Source organism: Amblyomma americanum, chromosome 5, assembly GCF_052857255.1.
Source record: "Amblyomma americanum isolate KBUSLIRL-KWMA chromosome 5, ASM5285725v1, whole genome shotgun sequence".
NCBI lineage: Eukaryota > Metazoa > Arthropoda > Arachnida > Ixodida > Ixodidae > Amblyomma > Amblyomma americanum.
In genome coordinates, this window is record NC_135501.1 from 179,873,710 (window position 1) to 179,892,781 (window position 19,072).

At 48.9% G+C, this 19,072-nt stretch overlaps 1 protein-coding gene across 15 annotated transcripts in view; it reads right to left on the reverse strand.

Moving 5' to 3' along the window:
- Snap25 (Synaptosomal-associated protein 25kDa) overlaps nt 1–19,072 on the reverse strand; it is a 196,328-nt gene that overhangs the window by 35,340 nt on the left and 141,916 nt on the right. For 10 of the 15 annotated variants that reach the window (XM_077665957.1, XM_077665950.1, XM_077665955.1 and 7 more), the window contains one exon: nt 7,930–8,058. In XM_077665957.1, the coding sequence (XP_077522083.1) occupies nt 7,930–8,058 (129 nt within the window). Of the gene's footprint in view, nt 1–7,929; nt 8,059–11,841; nt 11,881–19,072 lie in introns of all 15 variants that reach the window. The other 5 variants (XM_077665945.1, XM_077665951.1, XM_077665952.1 and 2 more) reach the window with 1 other exon arrangement.

Here is a 19,072-nt window from a genome sequence, read left to right on the forward strand (position 1 = left end):
CGTCATCATTCAGCCTGACTACGCCCACTGCAGGGCAAAAGCCTCTCCCACGTCTCTCCAATTAACTCTGTTCAGATATGCAGCGATGGCGTAGAAGTAGAGAATCCGCCTCGGGTGCAAGAGGACCGGGGTTAGAACTCCGGCGCCGCGCAATTCTAAACCGCATAAAAAATTCTGCGTGTTAAAGGCGCTGCATAACCAGGCCTGGGGCGCCGCCCGATCTCGGTGACCAAAGCCGACAACGCACTACCTCACGAGAACAACAATTTTTGCCATCCTGGTGTATATTACTTGGCTGCAAAGTCCTACAGCAATAACCCAATGATGTTATTAGTTGAGTTTTAACCACTAACTTATCGGATAATCAATACATGCCTCGTAGCATTCCGTCGGATTGCGAGGCCTTGTCATAGAAAGAGCTACAGATGAAATAACTGCAGATGATGAAAAAATAGCTGTAGATGATTCGAGCTACTGGATTTATCAACGTGCGTTGAACCCTTCTCATACAGGTGTTTCAGCACTTCGCCACTGCACTCAGCACTTCGTTCAAAGTGTATTACTTAACAGGATTAGCGCGAAGCAAATGCAGGTTACAAAACGAGCTCTTTATCGACCTTAGCAACGCTTGCAAGTTACAAAAGAAGCTTCCGTTCACCGGCCAGACGCGTCAGAAAGAACCGAAAGACCTTTTAAGCTTTCCGCACAAGGTTGTGCAACAAATGGAAGCGGAAACTCCCACAAGTTTCAGCGCGTTCAGGGCGTAAGAAAGGCGACTACACCTGCATCGCAGAATACAAGAACTAGACACGTGAATGAGCGAGAAGTGAAAAAGAAAGCGTGATAATGTTGTCCAATTAAAAGATACACAAAAAAAGAAATACTGCTAACAAGTAATATAGAGGCCACATCACTGGAAAATAAATGCTTAGCGAACGGCACCTTCTCCTTGAAACGCAGTCACTAGGAGTAAGAAGTTACGATTACGAAAGAAACAACAACTACACCATCTTCTGTGTACGAGGCACCTTGCAAACAAAGAAAAAGAAATTAATAAATAAAACTGAATCAATCGGTCAATATTCTTCCATTTTCTTTCGCGCCCGTTTCTCGCGGCGATCGACCGAGCCGCAGAAATCTCGCTTCGCTCATTTCCGCGCACGCTACAATAAAGGCGCCAAAGACTTGGCGGGAAAAATAAAAAAAGAAGACCGGGCACGCAAGTGGGCGGGTCCCAGGTGGTGCGCAGCACGGCGGCGCCTCGTTCATTACCGCCTTAGCTCCATGGGTGCTCTTAACATCTCGGCAGCAGCAAAACCCGAACCGTCCGGAACATTCGGAACCCCATGACAGCTCCTTTTCAAAGGGCTCAGCCAAACGGACTCGGCGTTGCAGTGGACGACGGCTCGCATATGCATCGACGTTCCCAACAACAACGGAACTTAAAATGCGCCCCCTCGTCCTTCCCCTAGCAGCCAGCCAGCCATCCTCCTTCCCTACCAACCGAATCGCCCCATATGGAGATATACCGTGGCGGCGGCTGTGGGTGCAATTACGGAAATCGTTGCAACGACTGACCGTTACCTCAGCGCGAGCGAAGCCCGCCGATCGAAGCCGCCGCGGAAGGCCGGCAAGTCGAAAACAGCCCGGCTACCGGAGGATCAATGGCAGGCAGGCAGGCAGCTTGCCGCTTTACGACGGGGCAGGTACACGGACAATGCTTCAATCCATTACGGTAGCAAGAAGAATAGAAGGAAAGTAGCTTTGACAGTTTATTTTTTTTCCCAGCTTTCTTTGTTGTGTTCACGTACGAGCGCATGCGTATGCTATACATGGCGTGACTATGCTGCGGTGGCGACGGTAGCACGCGCGCGGTTCGTATTTAGAAACTGGGACGTTCGATTGCTGCTCCCAGTGCAACAAAAGGTGATCCCTCTAGCCGCTTACTGCGTGGCGATACGCGTAGTGTTACGCTTAGTGTTACGCTGAATGTTACGCTTAGCACCAATTACGCTCAATTACACGCCTCTCCTTACGCGCAGTCCGTGCCCATCCGTTCCTTTCTGCAGCTGACGTTACTTTGCGTTGGGACCAGAGGCCCTGGAATGATTTCGATGGGCACATTCTAGTGCAACAGATCTGTAGAGGTGGTCTTCGTGGGCATTCTAGTCAGATTTGAAAGCTCTGCGTGGAACGTATAATTTAGAAAATTCTAAAAATCGCTGCTCGCAGTAGCTTGCAACCGATTAGGGCGACGCACATCACCGCGTCCTCTCCCCCATGACGTCAGTGGGCAGACGGGGCGAACTTGAAGACTGGCTCTTCTCGATCGTAGCGGATTTAGCTATTGTTAGGAGAGGTGACAGAGCCCAGAGCAAGCGTCAGCGTCAGGAAGTACTCGACCTCCTTGCTTTCGGGCGAGATGGCTTATCTTGAGAGACGAACCGTGCTGAGCGGCTCTTATAGTGCAGCGTAGATTTGATTCTACTCTTGCAGTTCGAACCATGTTGTAGACAAACGTCCCCCTCGCAACAAACCTGCCGGTTGTTAGAAGCACTATTGCTGTCTTGCGTGATCCAATATTCTTGCCGCCCTGCTATCTTTGCCCTGCCACAGGCGAAAACTAAAGTTCACTCCAAGAATAAAACCACGCAAGGGCGAGAACGAGAAAGAGACGAACAAGACACCATTGTCCTCATCTTGTTTTACCTCGTTTAAGGGTCGTTCAGCGTTACACACTCTACACAGGAAATAAGGCCTATATGAGAATAAAAGGAAGTAAGCTGGCCTCTAGCGCAATACCTTTTATAAAGGAGTGCGCCAGAGAGCAGCTTACTCTCTTTTTACTCCTTTCTGAGAAGACATCTCGCCTTTCTCACGCCCGCGGCCATGCTTTGATTTACCTCGTTTAAGCATCGTTAAGCGTTATTCTCTGAACAAGAAAGCGCCTATATGGGAGTAAACAATTCGTTGGAGGTACTCAGATATCATTTAACTGCGGGAAGGCGAAAGCCTAAGGTCACGTCACCTAGGTGGCGATGTAACGGACGGACGGTCACCACGAGTACGAGCCATTAAAGGCTAGCGCCGGAAGAGGGAGTAAGCTGCCCTCTAGTGTACTCTATTTTATGAAAGGGAGTGCGCCAGAGTGCACCTTTCTCCCTTTTTACTCCTTTATGTTCAGAGTGCATAGTGTTCTTCGACTGGTCACCTGCGAGAAAGCGCGCGTGTCCGGTCGTTTCCCCGCCCGAGTCTTTGCCGTGGGCTCCCAAAGACGGCGCTAAATTCCACCAACTAGCTAAGTTGCCTCTAGCGTTGCCGCGCATTACTTATCGTACGACGACATCCGCTGACGCCAGCTCGCGTTCAAACCAAAAGGGCACGGTAACGGTAGGCGGGAGGTGGAGGTGAACAAACGACTGCCTCGATCGTTGCGTGCTCGACGTATCGTACGCGCTACCCCTAAACATAGCTCCCCTGAAACAACAACGGCGCGACCGAGGCATCATGGGCCACGGGTCGCACACACGACGGTGAGGCGGGACGGCGGGGTCAGAGACAAACAACAAGGTTGAAGGAACCTTCTAGACAGTGGCGTGTGCAAGACGTCCTTCCACGAAACCCAAAGGTAACCGGCCTAAATATAAGGGGACAGTGCGTACCGTCTTGAGCGCCCCCCCCCCCCCTTCCTCTGCATTGGGTTCCTCTTGGGCAAGGCGAAACGCTCGCATACTGAAGCGTTACACGCTGCGAAAACATATCCCAAGCTCTGCTGTCCCGAACTTTGCGTGCGCGTTCGTTCAAACGACGCAAATGTCGAACGAAGTTGCCCATCGATCTGTCTGACCGTTTACGTCAGTTCGCCTGGTCGTAAGCTTTGCGAGATGTTTATACCGGGCAAAATGATTGCTGAGAAAACGTACTCCAAACTTAGCCGTGAACTTTGCATGCTCCTTGCTTCATCATACAAAAATATTGAAAGAAGTTGCCCATCGACCTTACACAGTCTCAGTCAGAGTTCCCCGCCCGTCGTAAGCTTCGCAAGGTATGTTCGCAGCACGGGGGATCGGCAAACGCGACACACGTGACCGCAGCTTAGCATCGCTCTATTCTCGAAAACGGCGAGAAAGCGCCCAAAGGCCGTCCTTTTCAAAGACCCGAGGCGGTAACGAGGTGCAAACATGAACCGAGGTTTAGAAGTTGCAAATGCACCCATTGCATCCATTGCGCTCATCAACCCACACCGTCAACCCCATATGACCATTGTCAACATCACCGAATTAAGTTCATTGTACTGCCGGCCGCAAATTTTGTGGGATCTGCGATGCGTGGCGGAGTGTAGTAAAACTTAATTGCTGCAGCACAAGATGACACAGAGCATGGTTTCGAGGCTCACGGACAATACTGCCGCAGCAGGCAGGTGGTGAGCCTCGACACCGCACTCTGTGACGCCAGATGGCGCAGCAATGCAGTTTTGCTGCAATGCTGCAGCACAAGATGACACATGTGCTGTATGTGGTAAATCTGTAGAAACAATAGAGCACCTCATTCTAAAATGCGATGGTATCCATCCCGATGTCGATGCAGGCACAGTCGCTCTTCCTGGGCCCTTAGGGTTTAGAGATAACAATAGCCATGCAAATAAATCTGCGGTGGAAATTAGCAAAAAGCGATTGGAGGATTGGTGGCTCAAAAGCAGAGAGATGACATAAGTTTTAAAGTGTAGGAAGACGCATGTTAAAGACAATGGCGAATTTTATTAACAACTTACAGCAGAGTTAAAGAAAAAGAAAAGGAAAAAATGCTGAGCATGGTGGCAACTACCACTGCCCCGTTTCAAAGGGGACGCTCCTACCTTCCATCCATCCATCGCTACGCTCCGCCACGCATCGCGGATCCCGCAGACGTTTGCGGCCGACAGTACGTGCTCCCGCCAGTTACCTACAGTTACCGACTTCTGGTCGGCGCAAGCCGAAACCACGCCATAGCAGCAAATATTCTCAGCTCGTCACTCGACCTCGCTACTGGCCCGTTTCCATTACGTATTTCTTGATACCGACTGACACCGTGGTGGACCAGCAGTTGTTCGTTACGCGTATTATGTCGACAGCCCGCATCCACATGTTTCCCGTAAATTCCAAATGTACCTTCTGTTGGCTTCTTTATTCCGCACCCATGACTCCCATATGGATCGCTCGCTGCAGTAAACAGCCGAATTTCTAGGCGTTTCGGCAGCCTCCTAGTTTCGGTCTTCCCGGTGAGTACTGCAAAAATACGTCGGCTACGTGCCTTCCTTATCAGCTACTTGGATAAAACGCTATTCTTCCGGATCTAAAGACTTTAAGAATATTATGACTATAGATCAAATACGGAAGAGAGTTGTAAAATAAGGATAACTCGAGAACCGTTTTCGTTTTCGCATACACGCTCGATAGCCGCGCGGTCAGGCTACTGAAAGTGTTTTGCGAAATCTCGCTTTTAAATAAAGATTTGCGAAAAATCCGCTTTCGCGCTCGTACACACTTAAAGGCAGCGCTCAGTTGCCCCGTACTTGGAGCCGTGTATGTTTCGAGCGAGACAGCGAGCTTCCTTTGACTACTGGCGTTCTCAAAAGGTTTCTTCGAGTTGAGTTCATGACGGCCACTAAGCGTGAAGTCTACCTCTTCCGGCGCAGTAACTACTTCTCAGCAAACGCCCAGAATGAAAATGCCGGGGTTTCGGACACCCTGAACCAGGCACAAAAAAGAAAATGAATCGTCAAAATACAGAGATGGACTACAGTACAATGAGCCACCTCGAACTTCATAGCTTCCTATTCCTGACAGAGGCGCAAGATATTTCCCCTGAATTCCAAATTCGCCGCACGTCGCAGACGAAACGCTAGACATGCGCTACAACGCAAAGCCTAAAAATACACCCGGAGCCACTTCCGCCAAAGTGACGCCGCAAAGTCTATCCCTAATCCTCCAACGCTAGCAGTCACCGTTGCTTTAAAAGACGCCTTGCCAAACGCGGAAGCGACGATGGCATCGACAGACGCTACTCTGGAAGAGGCACGACGAGGGGGTAACGGAGGGTGTACCCGAGCGACAGAATGAACTGTACCCCCACACTAACGATTTCCGATCGCGCCACCCAAGTTCTGCCTTTCAAAGCAGGCCAACTTCCTGACTCCCCGCTCCCCACCCTCTCCCCAAACGCTCCCCCATCTTCCCTACCATCTCTCTTAAAACTCCTCATAACCTTTCCTCCTTTCTACCCAAACTCCCGCACAGTCTTCGATAACTCCGATATCTCGGGCAGAGGAGACAACATAGACGCTCACGCGCGTCAGCGGCGAAAACAGTTTGCGTCCAAAAGCGGGCCACCGATGGCCACGATCGAAGGCGAGAATAAAGGAGGGAAAGGAGGCAGTCCTACAAGGACAAGGGGAATGAAAGATTGCGTAAAGTTGGGGGTACCCTCCCTATCGCACGCCAGACTCGTTGCGCCTGCTCGAAGTTGTTATTACGGTCCTTCTGAACTGGAGGAGATGCGTCAGTTCTGAGCTGAAACTGCTGGCCCGTCGACCAACTCGGAGAAGATGAGGAAGTCGTCAGAACTAGCAGCGCGCCGCGCGGCGGTAAATGACAGCGTCAAACCAAGCCGGATGAACGAGGCAAAGACGACGACGACTTAATTCGACGTTAAGGAACAGTGTTCGCGAGCCGGAAATGGGCCGTGGAGACACGCGCGCCGCAAAGCCCTGGCGGCAAAGGCACAAAAGCAAAATAAGTAGAACTCTGGGAAAGCAACATTAGGCTTGAGACGCTCAAGAAGCGCCATCTTGTCGTTCCAGCTCGCCTTGACGCTTCGGTGCGGTCACTGCATCGTCGCGCAAACTGACAACCGCATTAGTGTTGAATTAAATATCACGTGGCCATGAACGACGCTACGCATGATGTTCCGCGTTCAATATGTATACGTTACTCTGAATGTTATTGTAATTTTTTACATTATATCTCGGAGGTTTGCATGACACTGTAGGGAGCGCTACGTCGAAGTCTTCCGCGCTGTCAAGTTCTGTCGCCTACATAGCGGTCCCCACAACGCATCCTGTTGATGAAGGCACGGTTTCCCCATTACGAAATGGGGAATAACTGAGCAGCTAATTTCCTTTTTTGTGGTTCGGGAAGTTCCATGTCAATAGCGCAATCCTCGAAATCATGGTGGTACGGCGAATGAATTAATGAAGTGCTGAGTGCTATGTGATACGCCAGGCAGAAGGGTACCGCAAGAAGCACAGACAAGAAAGGCTACCGTGAGTATGCACTTCATCTCACAAATAGTTTGCACCACTCTACATACTACGGCCGCCTGAGCCAATCAGGATGACGCGGCAAGCTACGCAAATGTGTTCCCTCATCGCAAACATTCGCCGATTGGTGGCTCCATCTCTGGGGAGGAAGCAGTACCAGAAGTCGCAGCGATTGGCAGCTTGGTGTCTCTCAAGTTTTTCGCGAAGTAATTGGATGCGAAGCGATTCTGGTATTATCAAGGCTAACTGCATTGTTTGCATGGAGAAACATTAAACATTCGACGGACGGCACGCAGGGGATATGACCGACTCGACGAACGCCAGGTTTGCGAATGGCGGCGTACCAATTCGCAGCAGGCCTTCGCAGAGCTGTGTCGATGCGGGCTTCCTCTGTTAATTTAACCACGGACTGAAACGTTTCCAGCATTTAAAAAAAAAAACAGCTGCTAAAGTACTGTATTCATTTTCCGGAAACAGTTCTACACTGTTCGAATAGTTGAACGGCTACTTGCGTTCCTGCAGCCCTTGACTGGGCAACTGAGCTGTAGGTCCCACCATGCTGCAGACTATTTGTGAGATAGAGTCGAGTTAGCCGAGAGTATAAAAGGGAGAGAGGGGGGTCCACCACTTACTTGGCGATGTATCCGCTGGTTGGGCCGGCTCCATTGCGGTCGTCCATGACCCTGGCAGGCTGACTATTCACCACCTTCCCGTCCTCATTGGCCTTCCACGTGCTGGCATCCTCCTTGAATTCTTTGCCCCTGTTCAGTTGAAAGCGCAGAGCAGAGCGCCGCCACCAAGCGTGGTCATCATCGGCATCACGATCATCGCAATACACACTAACTAGAATAGCTCAGCTTCACTTAACGGAAAAAGATCCACGAAACGCTTCGGCAAAATGCGAGTAGAAAATAACTGTGCAAAAAAAAATTGCATGACTCTAAACGCCTGACACCAGGAACACTTTAAAGCTACAGGAATAATCGACACTGTCCATTGCTTGCCACAACTGAGTAATACAAAATAATTACTGACGGTATCAAAGCTAAAAATAATATAGAAATACCCTATTTTTCTAGAAAAGCCCGGCTTGTATAGATGCATTGCATCAAAAAATTATTAAGATATTTTTTTTTGTCCGCAGGTCTGAGGGGTGTCCCATGTATGGCGCTATAATCCTGCTGCTTATCTCGCACAGTTATCTGTATGATAGAATCGTCCCAAACTGAATCTCCAACGACTAATACAGAGCACGCGGGAAGCACGAGCATCAGTGGATGCAGGTTGAGGCGAAATTTCGGGACGATTGCGTTAAAGCCCCTGGAAAACCAGAATAGGGGAACTCGGCTTACAGACTTCAGGGGTGTTGCTCGTAAAATTCCAGCGACAGAGCTACTTTTCACTTCTCCTCTTGACTGTTACCACCGGCAATATCAAATGTGATAACGCAAAAAATTAAAAGATCAGGCCAACAATAACAACGAAAGCATACGAATGCATGCTTCTTGGTCATTTTTTATTGTATTCGCCTTGTCAATACGCACCTGTCGTTATGTTTGCAAAAATTCCAGTCTAATTATAGTACGATATCGACAATGACCGCTTTTGAGCCTAGTTCGATTCTAGCAGTATTAATGCTCTGTACTATGCAGTATTATGCACTGTGCAGTGAACCAGAGGCAGTACTCGAGCAGCAAGCTACGACGGAGGAGGTTAATAGTCAACCGATCTGCACCAATACTCCTGACGTTCAGTTTTAAGAAGCAAGTTCAAGGCGCTTTGAAACGAAGAGGGAACCACATGTTCCTTTGGCAGGAGTAAGGTCCTCGTCGCCGCTATAACAAAAAAGGAAAAAAGAAAACGAAAAAAGTGTAGGGAACTGCTCGTACATGTCCACTCGCGACAGGTGGTATGCATGCTATGAGAAAATTGTTGGTGCAGAAAAATAAGCGAGGAACTAAAGCATGCTGTCCCTGTAGCCTCCCCTCCTCAAGCATGCACCAAATCTAGAAAGAATCCCGTGATTTTCAGCCGTGATTCGGATCAAGCCCACTCAATGCAGTTTGAACTCACGCACTCTATATGAGTCACCCTGCTGTGCGGAACTCGCTGGTGACAACAAGTAGCACACGCATGCGCAAACCGAAGACGTAAACGCCACCCCTAGCATGGTAAGGCACTACGGCCCTCGTCCGTAGAGCAATTTCTGAGGGTTTCTTGTAGCTGTGGAAATTTACAGTCGCAATAAAATATCCTGCTTTCGTATAACACAACATACGCATGATTTCTATCTGTTTCTACTTAAGTATTTGCTTAACTGCAAATGTCGAAGGTCATGTCTATGTGTCAGGCTGAACAGGCGAGAAAGGGTGCACGAGATTAATTTTAATTTGTGACCTTTAAGGAGGAAAGCGACTTCTGAGAAGTAGACCCAGATTTCAGTGGGCTATGATAATACCTACCACGTGATATTGAAAGTCATTAAAAAGAAATTAGAAGAAAAAACTTATCAGCCCTGCTACTGCGATCGTAGAGGTAGCCTACGCGTGCCCCGCACAATACACGTACTAAAAACGCCCGGAAGAGTGCTTTCCCACACGAAGAGTTACAGTGCGGAAAAGCTGCCCCCAAAGAGCGTGCGGTCCTCGTTTTTTTTCGGCAGCTTTTCCGCATTCCAACTAGTGGTGCGAGAAAGCACCCTTACGGGCACTCTTGGTACGTGTATTGTCCAGGGCACGCGTAGGCTCCCTCTAGGACCGCAGTAGCAGGGTTGATAAGTTTATTTTTCTAATTTCTTTTTAACAACTTCCAATATGACGTCGCAGATATCATATGCCACTGAAATCTGCGCCCACTTCTCAGTTGTCGCTTTCTTTCTTAAAGGTCACAAATTAAAATTAACCTGCAGGGGCAAGCCGCAGTAAGCTTCGGCAGAGAAGCGTTTTCTGCTATTTATGAGAACGGTGTGGCCTCAATTTCAATATTTTAACTTCCGGTAACTACGTACAGCAATTAAAAAAAGAACTGATAACAGAAAGCCGACGCAAAATGACACACGGCGATAATCAAGATGCGTGTTATACTGCTTATGATTATGATTAATGATTACGCGTCCGCTGTTATCAGGGAAGCAAGTATTTAGCTAAGATGCGGACTTCAGAACAAATAAAGCGCCGTCTAGAGAGCTCTTTTTAACTAGGCCACTTAAAGAATACTGCTGTTTAATACGAGTGTTGCAACAGCTTAACAAATTGCTAACGCAAGCTAAATAATTGCTTCGCGAACCTAACAGTTCTATTAACTGCACCGTTTTACTATCAGGAGAAATAAATGGAATCATTACGCACTTGAACAAATGACCACCGCGAATAGTTTTGACCCTATTCACGAGACAAAGAACTTACAAAAAAGCATTATCGGAGAAAAAAGTCTCCAAGACGCGGGAAAACCGATCTAGGAGCACAGCTGAAAGGTACGCCAATGGTCACCTAATTTCACAACCACCACACATAGGAACATGCGACCCAAACTTTTACTTCCCCAAGTATAGTCATGAGCAACTGGCTAATAACAGAGTTGTTGGCTTTGGTTGGCGCCCGCGCCTTGGAGAATTTTTTACCCAAACAGAAGTCCAACAGGGCGAAAAAAACAAAAGACAAAGAAAAAAAGACGGTTTAAACTACTCGAAACAAACACTCAAAGCGCAGCTGAAAAGAAGAAAACGACGTTCAAATCAGTGGCTCACGTAGGAAGACACTGCACGTTTTCTCAAGAACAGCGAACTACGAGAGTACAGCACACGGCAAACACGTGCAGGCGACGGAAGCTTGCGCAAGGCAAAACGCGTAGTGAGGTGCCAACCAACCACCAAGCAGTCGCCAATGCAACGCGAGACGTTTCACCTCCACCGACATTCAGCTAATCGGCTCTACCCTTTGCAGGACAGCGGCATGTACAGTCTTGGTCAAAATTCATGTCCCGTGGTTTGCTTTTCAAATGTGTAGAGGAGCAATCTGTATAGGACGAGGACAACCCTTGTCCTGGCATTTCAAGAACTCTTGGCGTCTAAGGGGCATTGTGAGAGCTCCATTCCCATACAAAAACGTCCTATGGGCGTCTGTGGAAAAAGCTATGTCCGTCTATGGCCTTTTATGAACGTCTATAGCACACACAGAGGTGCTTATTGCCAGTTATTGAAAAATCTATGCCACTAAAGCAATAGCTTTGGAACCATACAACTGTCTTAAGCCCTCCATAGAAAAATATATTAGCCTGTATATACAGCTACAGACCGAAATAGGAAAGGTTTATAGCTATTTGGGCCAAAATCCTATAGCCGGCCATAGGACATTTTTGTATGGGTTATACACCTGAAAAAGAAACGTATGTTTCTTGAAGACTTTTGAGCAAGGCTGTACGTGTCCCACTATCCCATAAGGGAATGAGATTAGAGAAAACCAAGGCGTTGGGGGGCCCAGAAAAGAAAGTGCACACAGCAAACACACACACATTCTCCCGGTGAGCACGCAATACGAGACATTTACGTGAGCGTCATAGCCACTTCTTCCGCCCTAACCAACACCCTGAAAGTAGAATAGAAAAACAAACAAAAAGACACGAAAGGAGGCACAATTCCAAAATAACTGAATTCACTAGCACGGGTAGAGAAGAGCTAAAGGAACGGCATACAGGAATGATTAAGATGGAGAAAGAAATGGATACTGAGGTAGGGAAAGATAGCCAGTGAGAAGGCAAGGTGTAAAAGACTGAGACAGGAGCTTAAAGAGTATAGGTTGCGCACTGTAATGAGACATTCTTAATCAGAATCAAATTATTGTTAACACTTCATGACGACAAAACTAAAGCATGCCCAAACACCTATAAAACTTCACTAATGGAAAAACACACCAGCCTTCACTACACCCAAAAAGAAAAAAAGCCAGAGAAGGCTACTGTTTCTACACTAACGGTCTTAGACACAGAGCAAACGCACCGTCGAATGAACAAAGAGCTCACCGCTAGTGCACGCAAGACTAGGACAATACTTCCACCAGACAGCTTAGTAAGGGACAGACATACCGCAAGACAACCCATGTTGACATCAAACCGAAGACAAAAAAGCTACACCACAACCAAACGTTAACACGCAATCTGTCAGACAGAAATGCCGGCGTAATAGACTACAAGGAAACATTTAACAAAGGCAAGAAAACATGACACACATGTTACGACACCCGAAGCGTGTAACGAAGGTTCCAAACATGGCGCAGTGGGGTTCCAAATGGCCACATTCCCATACTCACCGTATCGTTTGCATAGTAAGCCTCTCCAAAAGAGGATAAAATTTCACGTGGTACTAGGCGCTGGACACGGCTGTAGGCGAGGCTCCGTTTTGTACAGGAACGGCACATGCTCAGCTGACGGACACAGGGCTAGACAGACTGCGAGGTTTTCGTCCTCAACCTCGTCTACTATAGGTGTTAGTACAGGAAAGAGGATGGAGAGTTCGACGCGCTTTAAGCCAGAGAGGTTTTTTTCCTGCTGGCAGGTCATTAGCCACAATGTCAAGTAAGTAGGGAAGGTTCTCGTGTTAGCGGGGCGAAAGCTACTACCAGTACCAGAGAGCCGAATAACTATTAGTACTGAATCAGATAATTTCGAGAAACTTATATTGTCCAAGAAACACTCAGCGCGCTTGTGCATAGTCAAAATTTATAGCCAAGAACACTGAAAGCGCGAAGAGTAGTCGCAGTTGTACTTTAATATAAAGGTCACCTACTACACGTGTGTGCAACACGCCCGAAAGAGGGACTGCCAAAAAAAAAACTTTCGCTTAATGAAAATTCCAGCAAGCTCACGTAGTTTGGTGTTCAAGCTTCCTCTGTTTGGGTACTATGGTCAAAGAAAACTAAATACGATTACCGAACACGGAACGGAACGGTTCTTTCTCTGACCGATTATTAGCGTAGACCACGCGAGCACAAAATCTCCACGCCAAAAAGCCCGACGGTAGCTGAAAAAAGGGTTAAACCGCAGTGCGAGCTAAGTTCAGTTCAAAGCAGTCCAAACCAGAACTCCAAACCAAATCGAGCAGGGCCAGTTTTCGTCGAACCGAGAGTCAAACCGGAAACCTCGGTGCCAAGAACGCGACGGCCCAGACGCAATTAGACTGCCTCCAGTGAGGAGAGTCGAGCACTAGTTAGGTCTACGAGACGAACCACCAGAACGCGACTTGACTGAAGAGCAAAACGTACAGCAAAGGAAAGAAGAAATAGAGGAGAAAGAAGAAAAACAAAGAATTGAGGAAAGAAAGAGAGGAAGAAAGCAAAGGTCGAAACGAAGGAATGAAAGTGATAGACGAAGTATGAAAAACGGAAGAAAGGAAGTACAAAAGCAAAGCAAGAAAAAAAATAGGGGAAGAAAAACAAAAGGCACATGGAAAAAAAGGAAGGGAGGAAAGAAAGAGGAAAAAACAGCAGAAAGAAAGAAGGAAAGGAAGTCCCACACAAACGGCGAATCGCGAAATGGAACGCTCCACTCGAGATGATGCTGCTAGCGGCTGCGGAGCGCTTCCCCACCATTAGGGGGGAAACGACGCCATTAGGAGGAGAGTGGGCGCGAGATGAGGTTCTTGTTGGGAGTGGAAAGGGGGACACAGCGCGTGCATTTATCTCTCTCTTCTGAGAGGATGGTCGCTGCACTGTGGGGGGGGGGGGGGGGGGGGGTAGTGGGAAAGAAAGAGTGTGCACGCGGGTCACACAGAACTGCTACAATGAGAGAGGGGGGGGGGGGGAGCCACGGAAAAACGCGCACGTTACTTCCGTTTCCTGCAACTGCGCACAGCGAAGTTCTGTACGACGTGCCACGGCAAACGACCCCGAGACACGACCGGCGAACCAACGAGGAAGACCTGGGACAACTCTGGGCGCGTTGGAAATTGAGTTTTCGCCCAAGACTGACTACTCAAGTGCGACGCTCCTCCCTCTCCACTTTCCCACTCTCGGCGCTCGGCAGCTCTTTGTTTTCCTTTGTGGTCGTTATTAAGAAAAGCAATTGAAGCCACGCTCAGTTCGCGCTCTCGTTTACAGTTCTTCCTTGTGGAGAAGACATCGATTAGGGTCACCCGCAAGAACTTGAGAACCGGTTCGAATCGGGCGCCTTAATCGGTAATAGTTTTTGTCTTGAGCGACCAGGAAATTTCCACTTGTGTGAGCGCGCGTGTTTTATTTGCTATCTGGAATTCACTCCACTAAACTATATATTCACGTGGCTTCTAGGATCGTGGATTATCTATAAGCAAAGCTCGTTCACGGGTGCACAGAAGACTGTGCTTGAGACGTCGAGTAAGCACGTGACCAGGAATGGATTCCGCGGGAAGAGAGGGCGTGGGTAAAAAATAGAGAGAGAGAGAGAGAATAGAGCTTGCTCGAAAACACGTGAGATACAAGGCGCCACCAGGCTGCTGCTGGTAGAGGCGCCCAGAGGCGCAGGAGGATGCCACTACCCACCACAGGGAAACACGAAGACATCCAACACAAGTGCGCAGGAAGAAGAGAGGAGACCATCTTCTCAATCGAACTCAACCCAAGAGCCTCGGTCACGAAAGGAAAAGCCGTCCGTCACTGGCCGCCGAGGCTTTCTCGATATTCCCCACTCCTTTGAGCGACCAAAAAAAAGCTGACGTAGCCGAGAGTACGGGCTCTTATCGCGGACTTCGACGTGATTGATCAACCGTTCGACCCCGGCAGCGGTCATACGTCAGCGGACGAAGCACAGAAGGAGGGAAGAAGGAGAAGGTCCCCTATCAACGGAACGAACAAACCACGAGCACAAGTGGTGCAAGACATGGCGCCTGAAAGGCAGAGGAGAATGAACAGGCAGCATCGACCGGAGTTTCTCGGTGGCGGACAACGAAAACCCTGACTAACGGTTGCAGCGCGAGCTTCGCAGTTCTCTGTCGAGTCTCCTCCTTTTGAAGGTTCGATTCGTACGTTTAAAGTATAACAGAAAAAGAAATGCGAACACTGCAATTACACCGCCAAAAAGAAAAAGGAACGCGTACCAAAGGTAGTTGTTATAAAAGTTCGACCTTTTCGGCTCCCGCACGGAAGCGGAAACGTTCAACACCTATAGCTACCTTCGGTCGGTGTTGTTTTTACTTTTGGCGGTGTACCTTTCGTTTCGACATGAATCTCCTACTTGACCAGGCGAGATGGCGTCAAACCTTAGATTTCCGCCATTACAATCAGGATAATAAAGACTACGGGACAGAAGCCCTGAATGCCATCTCTCATGAGTCGTGAAGCTTCAAATACCAAGTAATGCTTTCGCATTTGTTTGTTTTTTTATGAAGGACTGGCAGGTGAGAAGAGGAGGCAGATCGGATGCAAGATGTTCAAGCAAATATCCGACATAAAAACAGTATATATGGTTTTGTGACAGCATTTCCATACAATAAAGGCCTGACTAACAAAGCTTCAAGGAAGACAAAAAGAAGTAAGAATGAAACACAGCTATCAGCTGAATCAAGAAATCGACTGGCGGAGAACAATCGCCATGCCTGAGGCCCCGAATCGATCATCCGACAGGCTATATATACGACGGAGACGAGTCACCAGGAAAGAGATGTAACCATATCGGACATGAATTAAAGCACAGAATAAAAAAAGGGATGCCGGTAACGGCTAGAGATGAACTTGACAGTGCCTAAGATGGAGCCCGACAAAGCTCCGCCAGATTCGCCACACGACCACATGCGCCTGTCAAACGCAGCAGGGACTCGACTCGGCGGCCTCGAAAACTGCCAGGGCTTCAGAAACGAGAAACACGATTCCCATTCGGAAGGGCGTCCGACAGGACTATGCTAAGTTGCCCCTCACCCCAAAGGCGTCATTAGCGCGCTCGTTAAGAGCTCTCCCTCTCTCTCTCTCAAAAGCCTCGTCATCAACACGACCGCGACGACGAGGTCACCTGAACGTGAGCCAGCTGCAGACAGCACGTGACCGCGCAAGTACACCCAACGACGTTGTCTCTCTACAAGAGCTAGCCTCCACTTACGGAGTCCAAGCGCGCTAGACAGCCATGGAATGCGAGGCCTCAACGCCGGCTAAACACCGCGCGCGGCGAACGCCAGGCCGCAGCACCGGCGCAAGGAATGCTCCCTCGGTGTGGCCGGGCAAAAATAAAAGCGACCAGAAAGAAAGGTCAGCGGAGACGCCGCGAAACCCAAACAACTACACGACCGAACCGCACGATAACAACACTGAGGCTGCCAGCCGACATATAAGAGAGCGCGCCTGTCTCTCTCCCTCAACTGTCCCGCGCGCAATGGGATAATCACCGGAGGAATAACGAAGCCAGACAGTCTGGGCTCACAGCCCGAAACGAGGCCGACGGTCCTGGGGCCTTTCGGTGATGTTTATACTACGGGGTCCTCTATAATACGGTGCAGCGCCGAGGAAGCTGCTGTGGACGCTGCTCCGTCAACCAGAGAGAGCTCGCGCCACTCCGCTAACAGACGCAGCTTTTATCGATACGATCGAGGCGCACCGTTGCCGTACAGTTGGAAAGCTGCTGCGAAGCTGCGGTGGTGGTTTTGCCGACATTGCGAGACGCACCCAAACTGCAAGAAGAGTTATTACCGCTAGTCCGTTCCTGAAAAACCAAATCGGCGCAAGCTCAGATGAGACAGCAAAGAGATGGCACGCGCACGTTAATAACTGACTTTGAAACGACAAATCTGTTTCGCTCGTAAAAGTAAACATTCGTCTGGTATCGGGTTTTCAAATAACGACTCAGTTCTTGATAATGACGATGCTCGTTCGATTCTAATATCTAATAGCAAAAAGGGAAGCTCGTCCAAAGAGCGCTATGGATAGCGTGTTTTTGAGGACCCATTTCCCCCTAGAATTTCACACCTGACAAGCTAAGCACCAGGACAGAAGAGTTTGTGGCTTAGTGGTTCGGGCGCTCGGCTACTCAGCCCGAGTTCCCACGTTCGAACCCTACCGCGGCGGCCGCATTTCAATGCAGGCGAAATGCAAAAGGCGCCCGTGTGCTGTGCAATGTCAGTGCACGTTAAAAGTCCTCATGTAGTGGAAATTATTCCGGAGCCCTCCACTACGGCACCTCTTGCTTTCTTTCTTCCTTCATTCCCTCCATTATCCATTCTCTTATGCAGCAGTTCGGGTGTCCACGTTAGACAGCGCCATTTCCTTCCCTCAAAAAACAATTTTTGTGCCCAAAAATTTTACCCGCCGCGGTGGCTCAGCGGTTAGGGCGCTCGGCTGCTGATCCGGAGTTCCCGGGTTCGAACCCGACCGCGGCGGCTGCGTCTTTATGGAGGCAAAACGCTAAGGCGCCAGTGTGCTGTGCGACGTCAGTGCCCGTTAAAGATCCCCGGGAGGTCGAATTTATTCCGGAGCCCTCCACTACGGCACCTCTCTATTCCTTTCAGCTTTCACTCGCTCCTTCATCCCTTCCCTTACGGCGCGGTTCAAGTGTCCAACGATATGTGAGACAGATACTGCGCCATTTCCTTTCCCTTAAAAACCAATTATTATTATTATTATTATTATTATTATTATTATTATTATTATTATTATTATTATTATTATTATTATTTGTGTCCAAAACCGTTCGGTACCCGGCGGCACTGGGAATCCAGACCTCGTACCTTACACATTAGAGGCGAGTCCTCAAAACCACAAAGCCACCACTGCAGCCTATAGTGCTCGAGCGATAGACTCGATTCTCGCGTGAAAGACTGGATATCGAAAGGCAGCTCTTTGGGTCGTTTGTCTTCTTGCAGTCCTGCGTGTTTGCGCTTCTTCGCGTCAGCATAGAAAAATCAACAAGCCGAAACGTCTACACAGTGGTCGTGCAGAGAGAGTCACACTATTCCCACGCTGCCCAGCGAAATAACACGACGAGCGCGCCCCGAAAACCACTTCCACATTTCTCTCCCGTGGTGCTCGGAACAAGCGTTGCTGCAAGCCGTGGCGTAATGTTCCGTTGCATGTTAGCGCTCGCGCACCCCCGCAGATCCGAGTGGGCAGTGAGAGAACTAACTAACGAATGAACGGCGCCGCTAGGCGAAGGCGACAGCCTCCCTAATTGCCGGCGAAGTGGCTTTTGCGACCCGTAGGTCGCGGTATTTGCGGGTCGGGAGGCGAAATCCGATACCAGAACCGAGGCCGAGAGACAAGCAGACAGGCAGGCAGGCGGGCCGGCCGACGCTATAGCGCCGCTCTCGCGTTAAAAGAGGGATCAATAAAAAAGTTTATACGAAAGGCTCGGCAGTGCGAGAGACACCGAAACCAAGACGGCCTTTCAACGCGGATTGACTCAGCCTGAGCCAGAGTTGTGGCTGTACTCAGGGCGAGTAACACAGGGCGCTTTTATTCATTTATTTAGTTGTTTAGTTATTTATTTCACTGCCTTCAGCGCCCAAAGGAAGTAGCAGAAAAAAATACACAACGGGTACATATAGATACAGCTCGGTACTACTTATTACAACCTTTGTCCGTAAAGTTTCGAGACTGATTTATTTTCTTCTCTAGAAATTCTAGATTCCCCGAAAGAAAAGTTGGTGCGTATGTGTAGCGCCGTTTTTTCGGACTAACCTGAGCTATTCATGTTAATTGCTGTGTCAGCCGCTAGATGCCAGTAGATGTAGAAAAATACGTTGTCACCAGTCGTTTGCGCATTCTACTGTGAGCGAACGTGGAGAGATGGACGTCCACCTCGAACATGTAAACATAAAATTCTGTGTGA